The sequence below is a fragment of the Xyrauchen texanus genome, chromosome 24 (genome assembly GCF_025860055.1).
Source record: "Xyrauchen texanus isolate HMW12.3.18 chromosome 24, RBS_HiC_50CHRs, whole genome shotgun sequence".
NCBI classification, from domain to species: domain Eukaryota; kingdom Metazoa; phylum Chordata; class Actinopteri; order Cypriniformes; family Catostomidae; genus Xyrauchen; species Xyrauchen texanus.
In genome coordinates, this window is record NC_068299.1 from 9,361,946 (window position 1) to 9,387,632 (window position 25,687).

At 44.1% G+C, this 25,687-nt stretch overlaps 1 protein-coding gene across 1 annotated transcript in view; it reads left to right on the plus strand.

The window, feature by feature from the left end:
- The window catches only part of eys (eyes shut homolog), a 313,033-nt gene that overhangs the window by 39,098 nt on the left and 248,248 nt on the right, over nt 1-25,687 (plus strand). Inside the window, exons 7-11 of the mRNA XM_052089876.1 lie at nt 1,134-1,238; nt 2,748-2,887; nt 9,608-9,771; nt 10,961-11,214; nt 12,346-12,450. Coding sequence (XP_051945836.1) covers nt 1,134-1,238; nt 2,748-2,887; nt 9,608-9,771; nt 10,961-11,214; nt 12,346-12,450 — 768 coding nt within the window. The remainder of the gene's footprint in view (nt 1-1,133; nt 1,239-2,747; nt 2,888-9,607; nt 9,772-10,960; nt 11,215-12,345; nt 12,451-25,687) is intronic.

A 25,687-nucleotide genomic window follows, 5' to 3' on the forward strand; every position in this document is an offset into this window, starting at 1 on the left:
TCTCTCAATTGTTCTTTTCAATACACATATTTGAACTGCCACAGTGATGTTTTATACATGTGAGCTTGGCATATAATTTTTGAATCTGAAGGTGGATGCAAATGAGATTTCAAAGCTTCAGCGGAGAGAAAGGTCATTGGTGATTAACAACATAAATTGTGGTCTGCTCCACAAACAAGGCTATCATATGGCTTCAAAAGTCTCCGAATATATTTCTTAAGTTATATTAATTAATTATAAGATACTTTTAGGGTTAAGATAAATTTTTGGACAGTGGCCACTTCTAGCTTGTCATTTTATCTGTGTATTGGAATTAGTTGGGTTAAGATTCTTCAAGAATGATTCTTCTTCCTCTGGAGTCACGATTTCGAATCCAAGGCATGCTGAGTGACTCCAGCCAAGTCTCCTATGTAACTAAATTGGCCAGGTTGCTAGGGAGGTTAGAGCCACATCGTGGTAACTATAATGTGGTTCTCGCTCTCGGTGGGGCACGTGGTGTGACTCCACATGCCCTATGTCTCCGCGGTAAACCACTCATGAAGCCACGTGATAAGATGCACTGATTGACGGTCTCAGACACGGAGGTAACTGAGATTCGTCCTCCGCCACTATGAGGATTTAGAATGCATTGGGAATTGGGCATTCCAAATTGGGGGGAAAAGGGAAGAAAAAAAAAGAATGATTCTTCTTGTAAGAGATTAGTCTTCTCCATCTCACATTGACTTCTCATTTCTTCTTTTTTTATTTTTACTGGAAACATAATTCACTTACTGTTTATCCTGTTCCTCTCTGGCATTATAATCCTCATTAGTTGCACCGTCTGCACATTGATGGACACGTCATGCATCGTTTTGCTTATTGTCTGTCTTCGTTAACTGTCCAAACTTTCTCAAAAAATTGCTTTTTAAATGTTATATTGCTAAATTAGTTTCTTGTGGGTGTTTCAGAGAGTAATACTCACTTTAGTCATGCTTTTCTGTGTCATACACAAAACACAAAGCCATAGGGGAAAAAAGGGAAATTTCCAAATTTGCTTCTAAATCCCAAATGTCAAACGTGAAGTCAATATCTTCAGGGGAGACAGAGCATTAAAGCTTAACTAACACTTCATTCACACCTCTGTCTTCCTGCAGGACGCTACTGTGAGGCTGAAATAAATGAGTGCGACTCCAGTCCCTGTCAGCACCAGGGAACATGTGCTGACTTTGTTGGATACTACAAATGCACCTGCCGTTCAGGTATAACTTTCTCTAACTCAAGTGAACTAGCTTTTTTTCTGCTTTTTGACTGTGTCATGAATCCCCACTGTGCCAGCACCAGCCAGTCTGACTGACAGCAGAGCAAATCACCCCCGTTCTTAGTCTGCCAGAGTCATTAGTACTGCAGAATTGTGTCAATATTGTGTTATGAAATGCTTTTCCATTTTGAGGCCAATGCATTGATAGTGTTCTCTCCTGTAATTGTTGGTGCTGCTCACTCTGTCTGAGGCCTGATTTGCATTCACTGATGCAACCTGATGGCGCACCCCAGAGATTGGCAACTGGCAGGGTTACAAGCGTGCTTCTTTGCCAGCTGCTCCCTTCCGCTCGATGAGTAGAAGAGTCCCAAATGCCCCCTCCCTAAACCTGCCCACGCATGCTCTACACTCGGAGAAAGAGATACAAAAGGGAAAATCATTCAAATGACTTCCTCATAAAAGGGTCGATGACTCTGTTTTTGTCCTTTAAAAATATATAAAGCTTGGCTAGGCCATTGTCAGAGAGTGTACATAATTTAGCCAAGTGAATAGATTATGCAATTAAATTGAAGTTGAACCTACCCACATTGAATGATTTATAAATAAAATACTTTTGCCCTTTAATTTCATGGAGCTATTAAATATGAATATATGAAAACTTTAACAATCCTCAACACAATGATATACAAATCACATTTGCTGAGGTTTGTGTGCTATCTGCTGAGCCTTGAACTTGAGTTTTTGCACTGTGCCCTAGAAAGCATAAGAACATTACTGTAAAGGGATCAATGGAAAGGAGGAGGCGAGAACTGGCTTAACGGTGTAAATATTATTTTAATAGTAAACTTAAACAGACACACAAACACACACTCTCTCCCGCACGATCCTCTGCAGTCGACCTTTATCCCTCTCGGGAGGCTTGATTAGCCTAATACAGGACCGGGTGTGTAGGATCACTACCTGGCCCGCCCTCCGCCCTGCCACAATTACCTTTTTACTTCCTTTTTTTTTACATTTACATTACATGTATACATTTGGCAGATGCAGCTTCAAAGTATGTGCATGTTCTTGTTGTCTTTTTTGTTTGTATTTTGTATGTTTTCCTTGAGAATCAAGCCCATGACTTTGGCTTTACTCGTGCCATGATTTACTATTTGATCTGTAATGAAATGTTTTTTCTCTGAAAGCTCTTAAAACAAACCATTCTGGCCTCTTTAAGGACACAATTTGTTTTTACATTTACTCTCTCTCTCTCTCTCTCTCTCTCTCTCTCTCTCTCTCTCTGCTTCTTTTTTTAAACCTGCTTCGTGTTCATTGATTGACCTTATTGACTGAGGCACAATGACATGAAGAATACATTCAGTGCATTCTCAAAAGCATTAACAAATAGTGAGAACATTTTAGTCCTGTTTAATCTTTAAAATTCTGGATTTGCACAAGATTTTTTTTTACTTATCAACCATGGAGGTTTTTCTTCATATCAGTTAGTGTTTCTCACCTCCCCTTCCAGGATTCACTGGTGTTGACTGTGAGGTTGACATTGATGCCTGTGCTCTTCCCAATGTCACTTGCCCTCCTGGGACATTCTGTGTAGATCTGCAAGGTGAACTGCTTCATAGGTGTCACTCTCCATGCCCTCGCTATCTACCGGTGGGTCAGAGGGAGTTCAGCCCCTCCCATTTTAGTTCAAATGGGTAAAAATTCATGTGATTGGTTGAGCTAGATGGTGGAGATTGAGAATGTATTGATGTATTGCTTCTATTGCAGTTCTCTTTTAGAGTAGAAGTGTGTTATGTATGTACCACTAGCAACAACAAATGAAATTGCTGAAATAATCACTGTTTTCAAACAAATTCCTGAGAACTCAGCCAGTCTTACATTGTAAAACGTCTCGGGTTACATGTGTAACCCTTGTTCCCTGAAAAAGGCGGAACGAGATGTTGTGCTGCTAAGCGCTACGGGGAACAGCTTTCGCTGTGAGCCGAGCTGAATAATGCGTGGAACACGTCAATGGACATTGACCGGAATTTATAGCCTCGGCTGATGTAATCATTAGATGCACCTGAGGCCAGGCTATAAATGGATACGTCACCAGGTGTCGTCAGATACTTCTTTTTGAAGAGCAGTCCTGGGACGTCCCAGTGCGGCAAAGCAGCGCAACATCTCGTTCCGCCTTTTTCAGGGAACAAGGGTTACACATGTAACCCGAGACGTTCCTTTACAAAAGGCTTCACTACGATGTTGCGCTGCTAAGCGCTACAGGAACGCAATACCCACGCCGCCGCGCTGGGGCTGTCCGGACCCCTACGGTTGTGCAGTGTACTCACAAAAACGCGAGAGGTCTCAGACATGAGCTTGAGATGTCGACTCAAGGGCATAAGAGCCCGGAGTAGCATAAACATCTAAACCATTAATTTTTTGATGAATGTGTGCGGAGAGGACCAGTCTGCCGCATCACAAACCTGTTCAGGCATGAGCTGAGATGTCGACTCAAGGACATAAGAGTCCGGAGTAGCAAAGCATCTAACCCATAAAGTTCGATGAATGTGTGCGAAAAGAACCCTATCGCAACACAAACTTGTCATAAAAACTGATGAATGTGAGCGGAGAGGACCAGCCTGCCGCATCACAAACTTGTTTAGGCATGGGCTGAGATGTCGACTCAAGGACATAAGAGTCCGGAGTAGCAAAGCATCTAAACCATAAAATGTGATTAGTGTGTGCGGAGAGTGCCAACCTGCCGCACCACAAACTTGTTCGGTGTCAACTCAAGGGCGTAAGAGCCAAGAGTGGCAAGAACATCCAAACTATAAAAGTTTAATGAATGTGCATGAGAGGACCAACCTGCCGCACCACAAACTTGCTGCAGAGGGAGACCTCTAGCCAAGGCTTTAGAGGAGGAGAGCCCTCTGGAAGAGTGCACCCTAAAACCTACTGGCTGAAGCTTGAACGCAGCCTCGTAGGCCCGGGCAGTAAGGTCCCTCACCCAAAGTGACAACCCGGTCACGGCTTCAAAGTGAAGAACTGCTGCCCTGACTTTACGCCACTAGCAAATCGCGGTGGACATAATTCTGAAGGGCACAGACTGGACAAAGTCTGAGTAGTCTTTAGCTGCTCCGGCATTACAAGCGGCAGGGAGCAGAAGGCTTAGAGAATGACTGGCCAAGGGTCGAGAAAGGCACCTTGGGCAGGTAGTCAGGGTGAGGGTGCAAAGAATGCTCTTGGTCCTACCTGGGGCAACTCAAAACAGGCCGGCAAAAGAGACAGAGCCTGTAGGTACCCAAGTCTCCTTAGAGACGTAATTGCCATATGAAAAACCATCTTGAGAGTCAGAAGTCTACCAAACGCTGACTCTAGAGGTTTTAAAAGGGGGGGTCTTACCCTATGAAGAGGTCCTAAGGGGGACTCTTATGATGCCTCTTAGAGGGCACCCCGCCCACCAAGGCATGGCAAGCCGAAGTGGGAGCCACATAGAACCTGGCAGTGGCGAGGCAAGTGCCCGCTGACAGTTCTTTCCACAGAAAATCCAGAACTGAAGCAAACTGGCAGTTAGCTGGTTCTGTAATTTGAACTTATTAGAAGGAAACGCATGCAGGAGCATTTGTGCCATGTATGCGCCACCACGATCAGCACCCCCGAGGGGGGGGACTGGGTGACTCGGGGAGAAGTAGAGGAGACATTGCGCTATCAACAGAGGCGAAGAGGTCCTCTTCTGCCCTGTAAAATCTACCCAGATCAGTTCCAAGGGAGGGAGCCCTAGCACTTGAAATGGTCTCGATAACTTCAGGAGAAAGCCCTGTGAACCTCAGTTGGTACCCTACAGGGGCCAAGCATGAAAGGATGAATATGTCCCCCGAGCCTGAGAAAGAAGGTCCCACCTGTTCGGAATTGCCCAAGGCGAGCCGTCGAGGAGAGATATTAACTCTGAGAACCATATCCTGTTCAGCCAGCGCAGCGCCATTAATAGGAGGCAAGACCCTTGCTGGTGAACATTGCCAAGACAAGGTCATGTATGTGTCTTAACGTCCAGACCCAAGGGGGCTGGGTGATTTCAGGGAGAAGTAGAGGAGACATTGCGTTATTCATAGAGGCGAAGAGGACCTCTTCTGCCCTAAGATCTCACCCAAACTTGTTCCAAGTGGAAAAAGCCCGGCATTTAAAAAGGTCTCGATAACCTCAGGAGAGAGTCCTGTGTCCCTCAGTTGGTACCCTTAGGGGCCAAACATGAAAGATTCCACAATTTGGGGCAGGGATGAAATATTGCCCTGTGCCTGAGACAGAAGATCCTTCCTGTTTGGCATCGCCAAAGGCGAGCCATCGAGGGAAGAGATTAGCTCCGAGAACCAAGCCCTGTTCGGCCAGCGCGGTGCTATCAGTAAGAGGCAAAAACCCTTGCTGGCGAACTCTGGGCAACTACTACCTTAGGGTGGAGTTCTTAACTCCCCCGTTGGTATTTTCTGTCTGGACCGTAAATCTGCTCCCATATATACGGGCATCCAGGGATATAACTGACCTGAGTGACAGGAGCTTGCCCTGGGCCCTAAGGAGAACCCAACGTGTCAGAAATACAGCTGACAAGAACGTGGGTCTCCTTGATGATTTATGTAAGAGGCTACTGCTGCATTGTCCACCCGCACCAAGACATGGCAGCCTCAGGAGGAGGTATTTCAGGGCCAGAAATACAGCCATCAGCCCGAGACAGTGACTGTGACAACCGAGCTGACGACCCTCCTATCCCCTTAAGCTGGACGACCACTTAAGGCCGCTACCCCGCCCATCAGGGAGGCGTCTGTTGTTAGCAGCCTGCGACAACAAGACGCACCACCGAGTGGGACCCAAGGCAGAAAACCGGGGTCTGAACCACATAGAAAGGGAACGAAGCCTGAGGCGCGTAACCCTATTTAGCCTAGGGGTTTTGGCCCTTGGAAGAATCCCCTGGCTTTTGGCCACAACAAAAACGGTCTCATGAGCAGAAGGTCCAGAGGGATCACTGTGGACGCCTTGGCCCTGAGACCTGGAAATCATTGATACTGATAACAGTGCAACCTTGACCTAGCCTGACTTTGCTCAGGGTGATCTAAATGGACTCAATACTAGCGGGAGACAGTTGTGCCCGCATTGAGATTGAACTCCATACGATGCCCCGATAGACAGTGTTCTGAGTGGGAGAGAGGACGCTTTTTTTGGCATTGAGCCTCAACCCCAGAGAAACAGATGAGCTAAGACGATGTCCCTGTGCTGAACTGCCAGTTCCTGGAACTGCGCTAGGATCAGCCAGTCGTCTACATAATTCAGAATGCAGATGCCCCGTAGTCGCAAGGAGCCAGCGCTACATCATGCATTGTGAATGTGCGGGTAAAAATGGCTAGGCTGAGTGAAAAAACCTGACCCTGGAAGACTTCGCCTCCGGAAGTGAACCTCAGGAACTTTCCATGTTGTGGCAGAACTTCTAAATGAAGTATAGAAGTGCGTCATAAGATCGATGGTGACCAGCCAAACGAGTTGTAGGGCTTGAGACACGACCGTCTTGACAGGCATCATCTTGGACTTGAACACCCACGGGTAGTTCAAGCTTTAAGATCTAAGCCAGACGCCACCCCTCACCCTCCATGGGTAACGGGAAGTATTTAGTGTAATAACCTAACTCTCTCTCTGGAAGGGGAACACATACCGTGGCCCCTTTAACCAGGAGAATGAGTTTTGTTTTTACAAAAAAAAGAAATCCGGTTTACGGTAGTGAGAACACGGAAAAACGGCGAGTGAATTAAATCCTGACGCCCTTATAAGACCCACAAAAAGAATATATCCGGCAGGAGTTTCCAGGCTGCCAGGATGTCTGAGATGGGTATTATATTTTAACACTTCCTGTTGAGGGGTTGTCGGGTGCTTCGTGTCCTGAATAAGATGCAGGAACAGCGAAAACACCCAATTTTGGTGGAAGCCTCTGCAACCCGAAACACCAAGAGGTGGTGGGAATGGGGGGCTTCGAGGGGGTACCGGGAGGGGTGAAGTGAAACACGCGCCCCGTCCTGAGGGGAGTTACCCCCCTAATCTAGGTGCAAGACCATCAGGGTTTTCTCTTGGGTCTTGCTTCGGGGCTGGCGAGGGCGGCAAGACTGTCCCCAATCCCTGGGAGGAGGAGCACGACTCGCCACGCTTTGTTTTTGAGCCTCCCTTCAGTCAGGACCGAGGCGGGTCTGCGGCTTGCTCATCAAGCGCAGAATCCACACTCAGGTCACCCAGGGGGTCAGCCTGGTACGCCTGTAAAACAGCATAGTGTGCAGAGCAGCACCAGCCTGACCTGCTGCTTGATAAGCCCTTCCCACTAAAGTGGAGGTTGTCCTACAAGGCTTTGAGGGGAGAGAGGGCTACTTAAGTGACGATGCCAAGCCCGGCGAGAGATAGCCCGCAAGCGTCTCTTCGACCGGCGGCATCACTGAATACCGCCGTGCCTCAGCACCCACGACAGTCGAATATAATGACGTCGAGGGTGTGTGAACACGGGAAGAAAATACATATATATATATATTTTTTTTTAGGGGTTCTCCATGAGCGAAAAAGCTCTTAATGGAGGTTTATCAAAGAAGGGAAGGAACCCATGAGGCGTTCCCTTTCTTAGACTGGAAGATAAAATCTATCCCCTAATTTGGAGCGTTTGGGGGTCTCTTTTTCGCGTGGCCAGACCAATCTGGCAACCGCATGAGTAACAACATCGAGCAATTCCTCCGTAGATTTATCTTTATCGAGACATTTATTTATCGCGGTCGGAAAGCTCGGAGGCGGGAAGAATAGCGATCCACCTCATGATCAGAGAAGCGTCGAGATCATGTGAAGAAACAGCTGGGTTTGGGGAGAGAGTGAGAGAAAGGGATCAACCCGTCTCTTGCTCCTCAGCCAAAACCATGCAAGAGCCCCACGAACGATCTTCTTTTCGAGAGTGCTGACTCCCGGAAGCAAGCGAGGCGAGCACGACGCACTCTGCCTGTTAAAGCAAATCACAGTGCTCGCACCCGCCCTGCTGCAACGTGAGAGCAGCGTGCTCCCAAACAAACAGCAAAAACTGATGTGTGTCGTCTTCAGCTATAGAGCGAGAAGAGGGAACACGCACCGTTCTATGACTTTCAGTCATTCTCTCTTTTTTAGAAATATATATATATAATATTTTCTAAACAGAAGAGAAAAGAGAACAAAGAACAAAGTTCACTGCACACTGTTTAACTGATTCTAACTCCTAACAGAGGAAAGAAAGTTTTGACAGGGTGTGTGAAACACACAGAAACAGAATCGCTCTGAAAAAGAGTTTCTGACTGACACCTGGTGACGTATCCATTTATAGCCTGGCCTCAGGTGCATCTAATGATTACATCAGCCGAGGCTATAAATTCCGGTCAATGTCCATTGACGTGTTCCACACATTATTCAGCTCGGCTCACAGCGAAAGCTGTTCCCCGTAGCGCTTAGCAGCGCAACATCGTAGTGAAGCCTTTTGTAAAGGGAACTGATAGTTTTGGCCCAAACTGGGATACAAGTTTTTACATAAAAACTACACATCAGCTTTCGAACATTCAGAACTGTTGAAGTAAATTAGAAAATGTGGATTTAATGCCCATTAACACCATGAACTCATTAGAAATATATTACCCCCCCCCCCCCCATTTATTTTAAAGTGATTTAAAAACACTGTGTGTGTGTGTGTGTGTGTGTGTGTGTGTGTGTGTGTGTGTGTGTGTATGTGTGTATTTATCACTTTGTGGGGACCAAATGTCCCCATAAGGATAGTAAAACCCGAAATTTTTGACCTTGTGGGGACATTTTGTCGGTCCCCATGAGGAAAACAGCTTATAAATCATACTAAATTATGTTTTTTGAAAAGGTAAAAATGCAGAAAGCTTTCTGTGAGGGTTAGGTTTAGGGGTAGGGTTAGGTTTAGGGGATAGAATATAAAGTTTGTACAGTATAAAAACCATTATGTCTATGGAAAGTCCCCATAAAACATGGAAACACAACATGTATGTGTGTGTGTGTGTGTGTGTGTGTGTGTGTGTGTGTGTGTGTGTGTGTGTGTGTGTGCGTGTGCTTAGCATGCTGTAATCTTCTGAAGATGTGAAACTGTTTACATGCTTCATCACTGAGCTGTATCACTAAAGGCAAATTGTATTTCCCTTTGAACAAGCTTGATCATTTGGGTTTGTTTTACTTGTGCTGATAATCACCACTAACATAATTGTCAATTAAAATATATTAGCTTTCCTTCATTAACCAGCATGTTTTATTTAACACCAGGACCAAAACAAAAGAACAGAATAACCTTTACACACATATTTAAATGAAGGATTGTTCTGGAATAATACTTGATTTTTATTTTGATAGCCATGTGCCAATGGAGGACATTGTGTCCTTAACGACGTCACCAGTTACAGTTGTGTTTGTGCACCTGGATGGGCCGGGACGACCTGCTTGGTCAACATAAATGAATGTGTCCAGCACAGGTGTCAGAATGGAGCCACCTGCGCAGATGGGGTTGGTGGGTACAGGTGAGTTTAGGTGAGAAATGTGTGCTATTTTGTCAAGTGCTCTTAACTTCTAAATGAAATAAATTGAGCATTGCTCAGTTGTAATCAGGGCTCAACAATATTGGCTGAGTTAGTGAGTTTCAGACCAGCTGACAAGTGTGAGTGTGAGTTTCAGTCCAGTTGACAAGTTCAAATGTTGCTTGTCCTAGTGAGTCAGTGCTTCGGTACTTATGCTATAATTTGTTGATTATGTATGTGTGTTCTATGCCTTGTAACGTAAAAATGTGTGATATTTAGCCAATTCTGATTAATTCTGCTGATGAAGATATGTCGCTAAGGTTAGCTAGCTGACATGTTTTTTTGTCAACGTTTATTTTTGTGATCATGACTTGCGATAGTATTGGAAGCATCACTTAGGCTATGTTCACACAGACAGAAGAAATCAGATTTTTTTGGATGTAGTCAACAAAATCCGTTTAGGTTTTTTTAGTCTGAACAGGGCAAAAACATATTAAATACCAGATTTTCAGATTTTGACATTTTTCTTAATGCGTCTCAGTCTGAACGGTCAGATTGGGTTTCATGTGGTTTTTTCATCATTTGCTGTGCGCGATGGTTGTTATAGATCAGGTTTTGCAACGACAAAAAATACTATGCTCTGAACGCCATAATTAATGCCTTCACTGGGCACTTCGAATTTAATACAATAATGATGGCCACATAGTACGATCGTTACAAACAGAATTTTACTGGTGACTTCAAAAGTTAACATAGTTCAGCCTGTTTTATTCCACATTTCATCCCTACAAAACTCTTACAGTGGTAGGTAAACAGGGCATACAGATTATCACTTCTGAATGAAGCACACCCATATGTCATTTATATGTTACACAAAGCCTTAGAATTGGATTGAAACTAATAATAAAATAAAAACTGTATGAAGTTTCCATATGAAGTTGATATATTTCATAGCATTACATTATATTTATTATAGTTGTATATATATACATTATAAATTGCATTTTTATTAAACATTTCTATTAATTAAAATGTTTAATTAAAAGTAAATATTTTTGTCTGACACTCATAATTTATTGTAACACAAAGCAATTTATAAATATTTCTGGCAAGCAAACAAATTATATTTTGGTTCTGTGTCTGGATGCTTTTTTGGGATTCCATTAAGAGATATTGTTTCATACATCCCAAGATGCCTTTGTGATCATGGATACACTGGAGTCCACTGCGAGCTCGACATTGACTTCTGCGGTGGACATCAGTGTTCAGAGCATGGCGTCTGTATAGATCAACAGCACAACTACACATGTCACTGCATGCTGGGATATGAGGGAATGTTGTGTGAGTTTGAGACAGATGAATGCAAAAGCTCCCCCTGCGCCAATGGCGCCACTTGTATTGACTTGGTGGCGAGTTACCAATGCCTGTGCACTTCAGGATTTCACGGTAAGTGCAGTGTTATCCTCAAAGGTATTACTGAGGTGGGAAACAACTGTGAAACAGATTTTGTCCTTGCATTGTTGAGGAACATTGGCCTTTTGATATTCATTGTTTTCCAATACACTGTATATGATTTAGAATTCCTCACAAGATTACTGAGGAAATGTTTTATAATTAGCATAATCATGATTCGCATGGTTAAGAGATCAAATATCTCTTATATCCCTAATATGTCATTTCTAATCATATTTCTAATAATGATTAGCGATGCAGAAAAGTCTTGGAAGTGATAATATGATAATACATTCCTCTGAAATGTATTTATACTTGAAAGGATGTTTATATAGTGGCCCTACAATGCATTTGGAAATTTGTTTTATTTTTTATTTGCACACAAAAATGAAAGAGAAACAGATTTAAATAAATTACAAAATAAAACAATATTATTGCTGGGAAAGTAAATAAGAAAACCAACTATTTTTTGTTTTATAATATTTTTTTGTTCATGTGTTGCTCATAAAGTGTGTTTGTACAATCGATCTTTAAAATAATTTACACTTTTAGTGATATTGTTTTTATATAATGCAAAGACATTCATACAGTAAGACTTAAGTGTCCAAATACCTTTTGAGACCAATGCAAGGGTGTAGCCAGGAAACTACTTTTGGGTGGGCCTCAATAAAAATGGATGGGCCAAGTTTTGCCCTATATTATAAATATATATTTTAAGTGAAAGAATAATCTGTAATATTCTGGTTGGGTCTGGGTCTAATTTGGGTGGGCACAAGCCCACTCCGACCCACCCTTTGCTACGCCACTGGGCCAATGTACTTGCAACATATGAAAGTATATTCATAATCACAGTTGTGACCATTGTCTTGCGTAAGGGGGGGACTGTCCTTGTAATAGCTGCATTTTATTGTCAGGACCCTCTTGTGGCAATAAAATTAACTCGCTTAAAAAAATACTAAATTCTTTAGAATGTTAGATTCATTCATTTTTGTGGGAATTATTCTCATCTAGAAAATTAATAACAATTATACATCTTCATCAATCTTGTTTTTGTCACAGAAGTATAACCTGAAATGATACAGCACTTTGTTATTCATATTGTCTCTTTGTATGTCCATTATGCAGGCCGAACATGCTCCGAGAATATGAATGAGTGCTGGTCCAGACCTTGTCTTAATGGAGGCACCTGCATTGATCTGGTCAATGACTACATTTGTATCTGTCCACTTGGTAAGTACAGTCGAGCACTCTTTTCCAAAACAACACACACGTTCTAAGTGGAGTACAGTTTCCATGTATGATTTTAAAGAACTTAAAATATTGCAAACATTATGTTGAAAAATGGTGTTACTCTTGGAAAGGAGCCACGGGTACATATAGCTAATGATTCCACAGGAGCTATTTAGACTTTGAAAGATCTTATCTACAAAGCTCAAGTGGATCATGTGAAGGTTTACTGGGTCCCACAAAACATGTTATGTCTAACTCATGCTCCATATTTTCAAGATAATCTACTTGCCCAAGGGAGAATAGCCAAAGAAAATCCATCAGTGTAACTTTTCTTCTGTTTATTAAAACAGCCTCTCTTTAATTCTCTCAAAAATGACGGTAACAGAAAACAGACCACTATCATTTCAAGACAGGTCTCATGAGAGGGCACGATTCTTACAGGAGAGGGTGTGAAGATGGATGACTTGATCAGGTTAAAACCTAAAAAAAATGTTGTTAGATTTAGATATTCATTCATCATGAATTAATCCAATAAATAAATAAGTGATGAGAAGCCTTACAAGGCCCAACCTCAGGAACAATACTTGAAAATCTCCAGACGTTTATTTTGTTGTGTTATGGCTCATTTCTTTTGTGTTATAACTTAAATTTGCTTTGTTGTGGCTTATTTAAATTGTGTTTTGGCATAATATATTTGTGTTGTGACTCATTTCTTATATGTTTTGCCTTAATTTCATTGTGTTGTGGCTCATTTAAGTTGTGTTTTGGTTTAATTTAATTGTATTGTGACTTAATTTTGTTTTGGATCATTTATGTTGTGTTTTGGCTTAATTTAGTTCTGTTGTGGTTCATGTATATTATTGTGTGGCTTATTTCTGATGGATTGTGACTTATTTCTATGGTATTTTGGCTTAATTTTGTTGTATAACTTTTGGCTCATTTCTATTGTGTTTTGTCTTAAATCTGCTGGGTTGTGACTTTATTTAGTTCATTAATTGTGGCTTAATGAAGTTATTTTGTGGCTTATTTTCTTTTTACCGGTTCTTATTTCCAATGTATTTTGGCTTAATTTTGGTGTGTTGTGTTTGAATTACATTCTTTTTTTTGGCATATTTCTGTTGTGTTGTGACTTCCCAGGTGATATCCCAGGTGTGTTTGACTTTCTTTCTTCACTAAAACACATTTGAAGAAAAATAGAGAAATGTCTTAGATCATTAGGTCCTTAAAATGCAAGTGAATGGTGATTTCTCTTTTGAAAGTCCACAATTCACAGACAGTCAGCATAATCTTCATCCATACGACACCAGCTGTTAAACTAATGTCTTCTAAAGTGACACGATCGCTTTTGGTGTGAAAAAGATATTTAATTAAACTAATTTTATGTACATAATGCAAAGAACAGAGCTTCAAATACTCATAATAGCACATAGGGCTGCACGATTATAGCAAAACTCATAATTGTCGATTATTGCTGTTGATATTTTAATCGCGATTATTAATGTTGATTAAAAAATTTAATTACCGTTATGTCACAAAGTAAGCAACCGTGTGGTTCTTCAGAGTAGCAGATTTCAATGGTGGACATGAGCTGAACTCCAGTTTCTTTTAAGCATTATATTGTATTTTATTTTGTAATAATGTTTGTTACGGTAAGGCAAATGAAAATTATAGAAAATTGATGGCAGAATAAATGTAGTTGTTGCTAAATTACTGCTTAAATTATTAGTCCACATACAGTAAATAATATGGCATATTCAAACTTATTAACAGCCTATTTAAACGAAGTTACTTATTGCATTCAGTAAGCCCTTAGGTGGCGAGTTAGATCTTCAAAGGTGATCTTGTTCAAGTAAGATCATCGTTAGATATTTTTTGGTGCGAGCTCAGTGACGCACCGCACCATTTTCTGCACTCTCATTAAAAACAAAGCTGTCTAATCAGCATAATAAATCAATTACTTACACTGCATCTGTGCCTTTATTAGAACAGGATCGTTTTATTATTGTCGTGTTGCTCATTTGCAGTGTATTTAACATCTAGATTCAAAGCGAGCGGTGCAAAATGCAATGAATCCAAAATATTTACAAAGTACTTTTCGCTCTTGTTCTACAGCTTCTTGTCAAATGTCAGGTGATGTTTCTTCAGTATAAATTTTCATGTGCCACGCGAACAGAGCTAAAACATAAAGCAAGCATCTGGGCATTCCGATGGTTTAAAACTGGCTCATAGGATCAGTTGTCATTACAGATAGGACGGAGGACTAATCTAAGTGGCTCTTATTGGCCATTGCCGTTTCATTGCTCAACGGACATGTTAGTGATTGGTTAGAGTACTCAACCGCTGCAAAAATATGTTGTAAATAGAATACATTAACACAACAGACTTAAATTGAATGCTGAAATCGTCAGTTTTTATGATTACATAATCGTGGCAGCCGTAATCGCGATTCATTTTTCAATTAATTGTGCAGCCCTAATAGCACATACTGTTCAAATAGATTTTTTCTACAAAGATACATGAGTACATCCTGTTCGTTGTACTGGAGTATGATCATACCAAAGCACAGTTTGCATTTTATCATTTTCTGAACCACTTCTCTCAGCATTTCCCCATACATTTCAGAATATCTTCAGTTATTATTATCTTGTCCTCAAATGCACTTGCACCACAAATAAAACATTGAATAACCCCATGCCAGCTGGATGTTAACTTCTTTTTATTTCTATTTAGTCTATTTGTAATTTAATTGCGTACATTTATAGCTTTATATATGGGAATATTCATGTTCATATAATTTTTGTTTCTGTCTCTCCTCTGAGTGCAGTGTGACATTTTATTACTGGTATCCTCAGTGAACTGCAATGTCAGGTCTTTTGTTTAATTATTTCACATCTATATTCTCTTGGCACACAACTCACCCCAGAGAGAAAGTGTGATCTCATTGCCCTCATGGTTCAGAAGACCAATAAATACAAATACTTGTTCTTACAATCCTTCAGCAGAGCTGTATATCTTTAGAACTGTGCATGTAATTATCTTTTAATGGGCTTTGTCATCCAGTGTGTCTTGAAAAGTGGGTCTCCCAGAATATTGCCTTGATGGGTGAGCTGCTGGCTGATGTTGCTTGTGCTCTGTTTCTACACACTGAGTTCTGTCACTAACCCATTGCATTTCACTGAAACTGTCACACACTGTTTTTTTCCCACACTGCAAGCTACTAACAAAAAGTAGTTGTGGTAACTACATTGAAGCTATTTAATGGTGCAATGTCTTATTCAATCAGGAATGAGAATCCCTTTGGTACAGTATAGTTTTTGCAGATTTCTTCATTTTCAAGGATATCATATTAAATGAACAATTTACCCGGAAAATCGTATTCTCTGATCATTTACTTACCCTTATGCCGTCTCAAACTCAGATGACTTTTTTTCTTTTGCCATACACAAATGAAGATATTTTGATTGAGATGTTATCTGAATATATCCATACAGAACATCAGAATCAGAATGAGCTTTATTGCCAAGTATCCTTAAACATACAAGGTATTTGTCTTGGTGACAGAAGTTCCAGTGCACAAACAATAAAACATTTTTTTTTTAAATGGAATAAAAAAGTGAATAGAAAATATAAGTATTTATAGAAATACACAATAAGACAAAAATTTTTGTGTTAGACAAAAGAACAAGTACAAATCTGTTAGATACAGATGTAAGGGAATGTATGGCAGAAGAGGTAGGGTATGTTGGATTAATATATCAATAAACTAAGCTAAACTAAGCTATAGCACAAAATTATTGCTAAATGGGGTAGTTGTATGTGTTCATGTTAAAAAAAAACAGTTCCTGTCCCTGACGGTTGGGTGAGTGGGGTTCAGAGTGATTTTCCAGCCCTTTTCCTCAATCTGGAAGTGTACAGTTCTTGAGCAGAAGGCAGGGACAACCATTAATCCTCTCAGCAGTCCGAACTTTCCTTTGTAGTATTCTGATGTCCAATTTCGTAGCTGAACCATACCAGACAGGACAGACTCAGTGACTGCTGAGTAGGACTGTATCAGCAGCGCCTGTGACAGGTTGAACTGCTGGCAAAGGAAGTAACACCTCTGCTGCGCCTTTTTCACAATGGAGTCAATGTGGGTCTCCCACTTTAGGCCCTGTATAATGGTAGTGCCCAGGAACCTGAATGACCTCACTGCTTTGAGTGACTTCAGCTCCAGGTTGTTTTGACTGCACCAGTCAGTCAGCCGTTCAACTTCCCTTATTTATACAGATTCATCGTCATCTGGATGAGACCAGTGACTGTAGTGTTGTCTGAAAACTTCAGGAGCTTTACAGAGGGGTCCTTGGCAGTGCAGTCATTGGTATACAGGGAGATAAGTAGTGGGGAGAGCACACATCCCTGTGGAGCATCAGTGCTGATCGTTCATGTGCTGGAAGTGAATTTCCCCTGTCTCACTAGCTGCTGCCTGTCCTTCAGGTGGGACAACAACAGTCACTCAAATGACTTCACATTTACATTTACATTTATGCATTTGGCAGATGCTTTTATCCAAAGCGACTTACAGTTCAATTATTACAGGGACAATCCCCCCGGAGCAACCTGGAGTTAAGTGCCTTGCTCAAGGACACAATGGTGGTGGCCATGGGGATCGAATAAGCAACCTTCTGATTAACAGTTATGTGCTTTAGCACATGTGCTTTCGACCACTACGCCACCACCACTCTCTGAGTCATGGGTCTGTAGTCATTAATTCCTATGGTTTTAGGTTTCTTTGGGACAGGAATGATGGTGGCGCATTTGAAGCGGCAGGGAACTTCACACTGCTCCAGTGATCTATTCAATATCTGTATGAAGATGGGGGACAGCTGGTCAGCACAGGATTTTAGACAAGTGAGTGAAACACTGTCTGGGCCCTCTGCTTTCCTTGTCTTTTGTGTCTGGAAGACACGGAACACCTCCTCTTCACAGATCTTAAGTGCAGGTTGAGTAGCAGGAGGGGGGAGGAGGGGGTTACAGGAGGTGTTGAGGTTTGTGTGAAGTGAAGGTCTGAGCAGGTGTGGGGTGTGAGACTGGGCCTTTCAAAGTCATCAGCCAGTTGTTGGTTCCCTACAGTGTTGGGGGATGGTGTCTTGAATTTAGAAAAATATAGGCCTTTCCACACTGATGCAGGGTCATTAGCTGAAAACGTGTTTATCAAAGTAGCTTCTTTGAGCCTCTCTTATTTCCATATTCAGTGTGTTCCTGGCCTGATTGTAAAAGATTTTATCCCCACTTATGTAAGCATCCTCTTTGGCCTGATGAAGCTAGAGTTTTGCTGTAAACCATTGTTTGTCATTGTTGTATGTTAAATAAATCCTTTATTGTTGTTCCCTTCCGAGGGAACTCGCATTGCGTAGTTGAAAGCGACTCTTTGGGGAACGCTCCTTAGCGTGCGCCTCTGAAGTATGAATGAAACTATTCCAATCTTGATTGGTGTTGCGTCATGACGTAACATGTGACGGCATAACCGGATGCGTAAAAGTGACGCCGGCACACACACACATTAGCTTTCGCTCTTCAGCAAGCGCTCTATGTTGAATTGTTTGTCTTATTTGGTGTTGTTTGTCTGATTCAATATTTATGGTCACCGAACAGTTCAGGAAGTGTGTGCACCCCTGCCCTCGTTTCATTACGGGTAGGGACACGTACGTTTTGTGTGTGAACTGTTTGGGAGTGCAGCATGCACAGGCAGCTCTCGAGGGAACTGCCTGTGAAAACTGTGAAGCACTACCCTTGAGAGTGCTGCGCTCCCGGTTGGCGTGCTTTGACGAGCATGGTCAGGCTCGCGTTCCCCACGGTTCTGGTCCCGCGTCTGTTGAGGCAGCGCGGCGATTGAGATCGTGGGGTTCGCAGCGGGATCTTGCAGATGAGAATGAGACTGCTGCGGCACTTTCTCATTCCTCGTTTGAGGATCCCGAGCCTACTGTGAGTGGTGCAGAAGCCCGCGTCGCGGCTTCTTCTGCCCATGATCAGGTCCCGATGCTTGAGCTCTCTGCTTCCGAGGAAGTGGATATGCTCAGCATCGATGCGGACGACCGTGAGCCAAGCACGGCAGTTTTCGGCCAAGCTTATGAGGAGCTGATTGAGGTTGTGACGCGTGCCGTGGCCAGACTTAGTATCAGCTGGCCACAAAATGAGCAGGGAACGCAAGGTGAAAGCAAGTTAGACGAGTGTTTCCTGCGGCACAGATCACAACCTCAGCGCCGGGGTTTGCCGTTTTTCCCCGATCTCCACAAAGAGATCTCGAGATCGTGGGATAAACCGCATTCGTCCCGTGTCTCCAGCCCCAGTGTGGTTGATTACAGTGATGTTTTGGGGGCACGGGATATGGGCTATGGGAAGATGCCTGGTGTGGAGGAGGCTTTAGCTGGTTACCTCTCTCCTGAGACGGCATCTTCCCTTAAAACCCCGGCGCTGCCTAGTAAGCCCTGCAGAGATACATCTGCTTTAATAAGCAGGGCTTACATGGCGGCAGGTCGGGCTGGTTCATGCCTGCATTCTATGGCGATTTTGCAGGTGTACCAGGCTGACCTCCTGAAAGATTTAGACGAGGGGGAGGGGCCAACTCCTGAAGATGTCGCAGAATTGCGTAGAGCCACAGATCTGTCTCTCCGGGCCACTAAAGAGACGGCCCGCGCTATTGGCCGCTCTATGGCAGCTATGGTGGCCACGGAGAGGCATCTGTGGCTGAATTTATCAGGGATAAAAGAAAAGGATAAATCTTTTTTGCTTGATGCTCCACTCTCGCCCTCTGGCTTGTTCGGCGACACCGTGAGATCGGTCGTCGACAGGTTTCAGGAGGCGAGGAAACAATCTGCGGCATTTAAACAGTTCCTCCCCCGTAAAGCAGCGTCTAAATCGAGTAGGGTGGGGCAAGCAGATCAGCCCCAGCCATCAGTCAGCTCCTCGCACCGCGCAGAGCAAAGGGAGAGCGTTTCCTCTAGAGCCCCTCCTCCGGGAGCTTGGCAACAGAGGAAACGCTCCCAGCGGAAGCCCTCCAGCCAGAGGGGCGACCTGAGGGACGTCCTTAAGGCTAGGAGGGCTTCGGGAAAGAGGTCCTAACCGGTGTGGTAGAATCTCGGAGGGCTGTCCCCCCCGCTGCAGAGCAACCGAGGTTGTTCTCGCAGCGGAGTCCTCAGAGAATCGGTGTCGGTTTCCCGCCGTCTCTGACGCTTCGGGCCACATCAATTTCCAGCGAACGCACACCGTGCCGTTCGTGTCAAGAAATAAAAAACAAGCATCAATTGTGGTCACAAGCACCGTATCGATTAAATCCTGCCGGTCTCTCGCTTCAGGAAGTCGAGAACAGTGCTAAAAAAACACCCGAGACCAGCCTCGAGAGGCTGGTTCCCTTAGTAGATTTTGTAGAGGCATGGAATCATCTTCCCAACATATCTGCATGGGTCCTGCATATAATAAAATCAGGGTACAAACTGCAGTTCGGGCACCCCCCAAATTCTCTGGGGTGGTGCAGACTACAGTGGTTCCGGAGCAGGCTCAGGTGATGGAACAAGAAGTGCAATCTCTGCTGCTAAAGGAGGCCATAGAACGTGTTCCTCATTCAGACAGGGAGTCCGGATTTTACAGCCGGTACTTTATAGTTCCAAAAAAGGATGGGGGGTTGAGGCCGATTTTAGATCTCAGAGTTTTGAACCGGTCTTTGAGGAGGTTCAGGTTCAAAATGCTCACTATTCCTGTCATCGTGAGTCAGATCAGATCCGAGGACTGGTTTGTCACGATAGATCTAAAAGACGGCTATTTTCATGTATCCATCCTTCCATGTCACAGGAGGTTCCTGAGGTTCGCTTTCGGGGGCGAAGCTTACCAATATCGGGTTCTTCCGTTTGGCCTAGCACTCTCTCCCCACACATTCACCAAATGTATGGATGCAGCTCTTGCTCCACTGAGACTTCAGGGCATCCGCATACTGAATTATATCGACGATTGGCTCATTCTGGCCCAGTCTCGAGTAATGGCGGTTCGGCATCGAGATGTCGTCCTTGGCCACATTCGAAGTCTGGGGTTGAGATTCAACACAAAAAAAGAGTGTGTTACAACCATCCCAGTGCACAACGTTTCTGGGTGTTGTGTGGAACCCAGTTACGATGCAGGCACGCATGTCTCCTGCACGTATCGAGTCCGTTCTGGCGATGGTGTCTGGGTTAAAGCTAGGCCAAGCTATCACTGTAAAGCAATTTCAAAGACTGCTGGGCCTCATGGCAGCGGCATCCAACATTATACCTTTGGGCCTTCTACACATGAGGCCCCTCCAGTGGTGGCTGAAAGCCAAGGGGTTTTCCCCCAAGGGGAATCCATTTCGTATAATCAGAGTAACGCGCAGATGCCTTCGTTCTCTGCTAATATGGAAGAAACCTTGGTTCCTGTCCCAAGGGCCAGTGTTGGGAGCGTCATGTCACCGGAAAACCGTTTCGACAGACGCCTCCCTCACTGGCTTTGCCAGGGGTCTGTGGCAGGACCATCATCATTCTTGGCACATAAACTGTCTAGAGATGTTGGCTGTGTTCAGGGCTCTGAGGAGCTTCCTTCCAGACATCAAAGGTTATTACCATGTCCTAGTACGTTCGGACAATACATCAGTGGTAGCTTATCTGAACCGACAAGGAGGACTCAGATCGCGCCCTCTGTGCAGACTGGCGCATCAGATAATTCTTTGGTCCCAAGGGAAAACACTGTCTATCAGAGCAATATATATTTTCCGGGGGTTCAGAATCAGGGAGCAGACATCCTGTCGAGGCAGGGGCTGAGGTCGGGGAATGGAGACTTCATCCAGAGGTGGTGAAGTTAATATGGGACAAATTTGGACCATCGGAAGTGGATCTATTCGCGTCTCGAGAGACGTCCCACTGTCCACTTTGGTTCTCCCTCTCACATCCAGCCCCACTGGGGTTGGACGCCATGGTACAGGCTTGGCCGAGGCTTCGCCTGTATGCATTTCCCCCGATCGCTCTGCTCCCGGGAGTCCTGGAAAGGGTCCGCCAAGAGGGTATCAGTCTTCTTCTGGTTGCCCCGATGTGGCCGGCCCGAGTATGGTTCTCAGACATAATTTCACTCCTGATAGCTCCGCCATGGCAGATTCCTCTGAGGAGGGATCTGTTGTCTCAGGCAGGGGGCACAGTCTTCCACCCTCGTCCAGAGCTGTGGAAACTGTGGGTCTGGCCCCTGAGGGGGTTCAGTACCTAAATGCTGGTCTATCAGCGGGGGTGGTTGAAACCATACTGAGTTCTAGGGCTCCGTCTACTAGGAGATTATATGGCCTCAAGTGGAATGTGTTCTCCACTTGGTGTAGAGAACATGAATTAGATCCAGTTAACTGCCCGGTGGCTTCAGTTCTGGAGTTTCTTCAAGATCGTTTCTCTGCGGGTCTCTCCCCTTCCACACTTAAGGTGTACGTGGCTGCCATTTCGGCGTTCCATGCGCCACTGAGTGATGGGCCTCTGGGGAGGCACCAGCTGGTCATTCGTTTTCTCCGTGGTACATGGAGGATGAGACCGGCAACCAGGTCCAGGGTTCCTGCCTGGGACCTGGCGGTGGTTCTCGAAGGGTTATCCCTGGCCCCCTTCAGTCGGCTTCGCCCAAGGACCTGACGTTCAAGATGGCTTTTCTCTTAGCTATTACCTCTCTAAAGAGGGTGGGTGATCTTCAAGCCCTGGCAGTGACGCCAGCTTGCTTGGAGTTTGCCCCTGGCGGAGTTAAAGCCATTTTGCACCCGAGACCTGGCTATGTGCCTAAGGTGCCGTCTAACACGGCACAGTCTATGGTCCTGCAGGCATTTCATCCTCCACCTCATGTGTCAGCAGAAGAAGAGAGGCTCCATTTGCTCTGCCCTGTCAGAGCTTTGAGCGTTTACCTCGAGAGGTCCTCTTCTTGGAGGAGGTCGGACCATCTGTTAGTGTGTTTTGGGTCACCTAAAAAGGGGCTCCCTGCCTCGAAACAAACCATTAGTAATTGGATTGTTCAGGCTATTATCTCGGCCTACAAGGTGCGCAATTTGCCTTCACCTTTGGCCGTAAGGGCTCATTCAACTAGAGGCATGGCGTCCTCTAGGGCTCTCTTATCGGGAGTACCCCTCCAGGAGATCTGTGAGGCAGCCGGTTGGGCTACCCCACACACTTTCATCAGGTTTTATAGTCTGCACCTCCCTAGTATGCCTGGCGCACATGTGCTCTCGTCCTAGCTGAGTGCCTGAGTTCAGTTTCACCCTAGGGCAGGCCTTTTTTCGGTGCGTGGCCTAGTGGGCATTCGTTCCCCAAAGAGTCGTTTTCAACGACGCAGTGCGAGTTCCCTCGGAAGGGAACGTCTGGGGTTATGACTATAACCCTTGTTCCCTGAGAAGGGAACGAGACACTGCGTCGTCCTGCCACGCCCCTCAAGGCCTGAGAGCGGCTTGCTTCATCGCTAGGCTAATGTGTGTGTGTGCCGGCGTCACTTTTATGCATCCGGTTATGCCGTCACATGTTACGTCATGACGCAACACCAATCAAGATTGGAATAGTTTCATTCATACTACAGAGGCGCACGCTAAGGAGCGTTCCCCAAAGAGTCGTTTTCAACAACGCAGTGTCTCGTTCCCTTCTCAGGGAACAAGGGTTATAGTCATAACCCGAGACGTTTTGCAATGATCCAATTTATTTCTGTCTCTGGTGGGGCATGCAATGTGCTGTCTGTATTTTGGCAGATCACGGGTGAGGTTAGCTTTTTAAAATCTCCCAGAATGATAATAAATGAGTCCGGGTACTGTTCTTCCATGTCTGTGATCTGATCAGCCAGCTGTTGCAGTACTGCATTCACGCACACATGGGGAGGAATATAAACACTCACCAGAATAAGGAAAACTCCCATAGCAAGTAGAAAGGATTACAGTTGGTACTGTGAGTGCTGTACCATCTTCAGTACATATTCTTTATCGTTGTTACATCTGTACACCAACTTTCATTGATGTAAAAGCATATTCCACCACCTCTCGTTTTCTCCGTTAACTCCGCAATGCGATCCGCTCTGAAGTCATTCCGGACAGCGAGTTACATCTGCTGGGCTTTCAGCAGATGTAACTCACTGTCTGGAATGGCTTCACTCAGCCAGTTTCTGTGAAGCACAAGGCACCAGAGTTTGAAAAGTCCTTTTTTGTATGGGTGAGGAGATGTATTTGTTTGTTTTGTTAGGAGAGTGGAGATTTGCTAGATGAATACTTGGCAGCGCTGTTCGAAAGCTGTTGTGTGGAGCTTGACCAGCACGCCGGCTCACTTCCCTCATATGAATCTCATTGCGCATGGAGCTTGGAAGTGTTGAACCCTTTTTCAAACCCTTTATCTGGATAACTTATCTTCATTTGTGTTCTGCAGAAGACAGAAAGTCATATGAGTTTGAGAGGGTATAAGGGTGAGTAAATCATAAGAGAATTATAATTTTGGGTGAACTATTCCTTTGATGTTCTGTTTTCATTTGTCTTTTAATCATAATATTGTGTTGATCTTTTTAGGGGCTGTTCATACTGAACTAGGCATGTCAATTTATGACATTTTCATAATCAGTCATCGTAGAAATTACAGATCAATTAATCGATTAACTGTTAATGTTAATATCGCAAAACGCACATGGAGGACTCATAATACTATGTGCACGTAGCCTATTGTTTAAATATTATTTAAATTAATACACTTAAGGAATGCAAGTATTGGCATTTTCCTAAATAATCTTATTTCAGTATATTTTAATGCTTTTAGGCCATGTTTAATACAAATTTGTGAGTTTAAATACTGTTAATGGTAATGATATATGTTAAAAATAACTTTTATAAAAGATACAGTGTATCATATAAACTGTATACATATTTGAGTTCATTAAAACATCACGTTGAGGATCATGGGATATTACGGACTTTTGGACTTGTTATTCGTTAACATACCATTTCTAAGATGATGGTGAGATATCAGCTGAATATGCCTTCATGCTGTCCCAACGATTGCTGATATAATTGTAATTGGGATGAAACAAGATCAACATTGCTTGTTGTCATGTTGTACTTTAACACACTATAACGGTGTGTGCAGAAAACATTAGTTCATTAGTAGAGCAAGCATTCTCTAGCAGCAGATGACTGTACAGACAGCCTCATCAATGTCTGCTGCAGTGTTGGGTGTAAGGCTATTACAAAGTAATTGGTTACTGTAATCAAATTACTTTTATGGAAAAACAGGTCATGTAACTCGTTACATTTTAAATAATTGTAATCTGATTACAGTTACTGACTTTTAATTAAACTAGTTACTTTTAAGTACATTATTAGCATTACACATGTTTTTGAAGTAATATTATTTATGTCGAATTTTTTTATGCATGAATTATAGACCTGGATTGAGTGAGGTCTGTAATATAATGAGTTCTCTTACGAGAGGTTCTCTCGTATTGCGTAAGCTAGCTTACGCTACGGGAAAGATTCATCTTTTCTGAGATATTGAAGCCAAAATATTATCCTTAATTTTGTATCCATTGTCAACGCAGTGCGGCAGATGCAGACCTTGAGCGGGCTAGCTAGCGAGCTCATAGGTTGCTCTGCGGCAACTGCTGCAGCCTATAAACGAGCTTGGGCGAACTCGCATCCAATGAGAGGCATCCGCACGCTCACTGCATCAAAGCCCGCCAAAAAGGGCGTGACTAGAGTGCATATAAGTGTAGTTCGTAGGCTGGAACCCTGATTTTCATCTCTTCAGCGAAGCTCTTCGCATCACTGAACCGGAAGCCGTGTCGCCGTTCGAGGGGCATCAAGCAAGCGTGGACAGCGCTCGAAGAAGCCGGCTGTCTTCGCCACCTTCAGCCGTCCTGTGAGCTACGCCATCCGGCGACGTATCCTTTTTAAAAGCAAGCTAGTTCTTAAAGAACTTCACAAAAGAGTACGAGCGTCTTTTTTAAGATGCCTCACTCCACTTGCGCCTTATGCCGCGCTCCTCTCAGCACCGGAGACCGCCACATCATCTGCGCTCTCTGCCTGGGACTGGGGCATGCAGAGCTCGCCCTCGCCGAAGGCGGATGCGATCTCTGCGAGGAGCTGCCGATGTCGACCCTGCGGGCTGGACTCGAAGCGCTCAGGACCGTAGCCGCCGCGCCGCCTTCCGTTCAGCCACGCAGGAAAAAGCGGCGCACTCAAAGGCTGCCGGAAACAGTGGTAGAAGCGATTGCCTCGCCG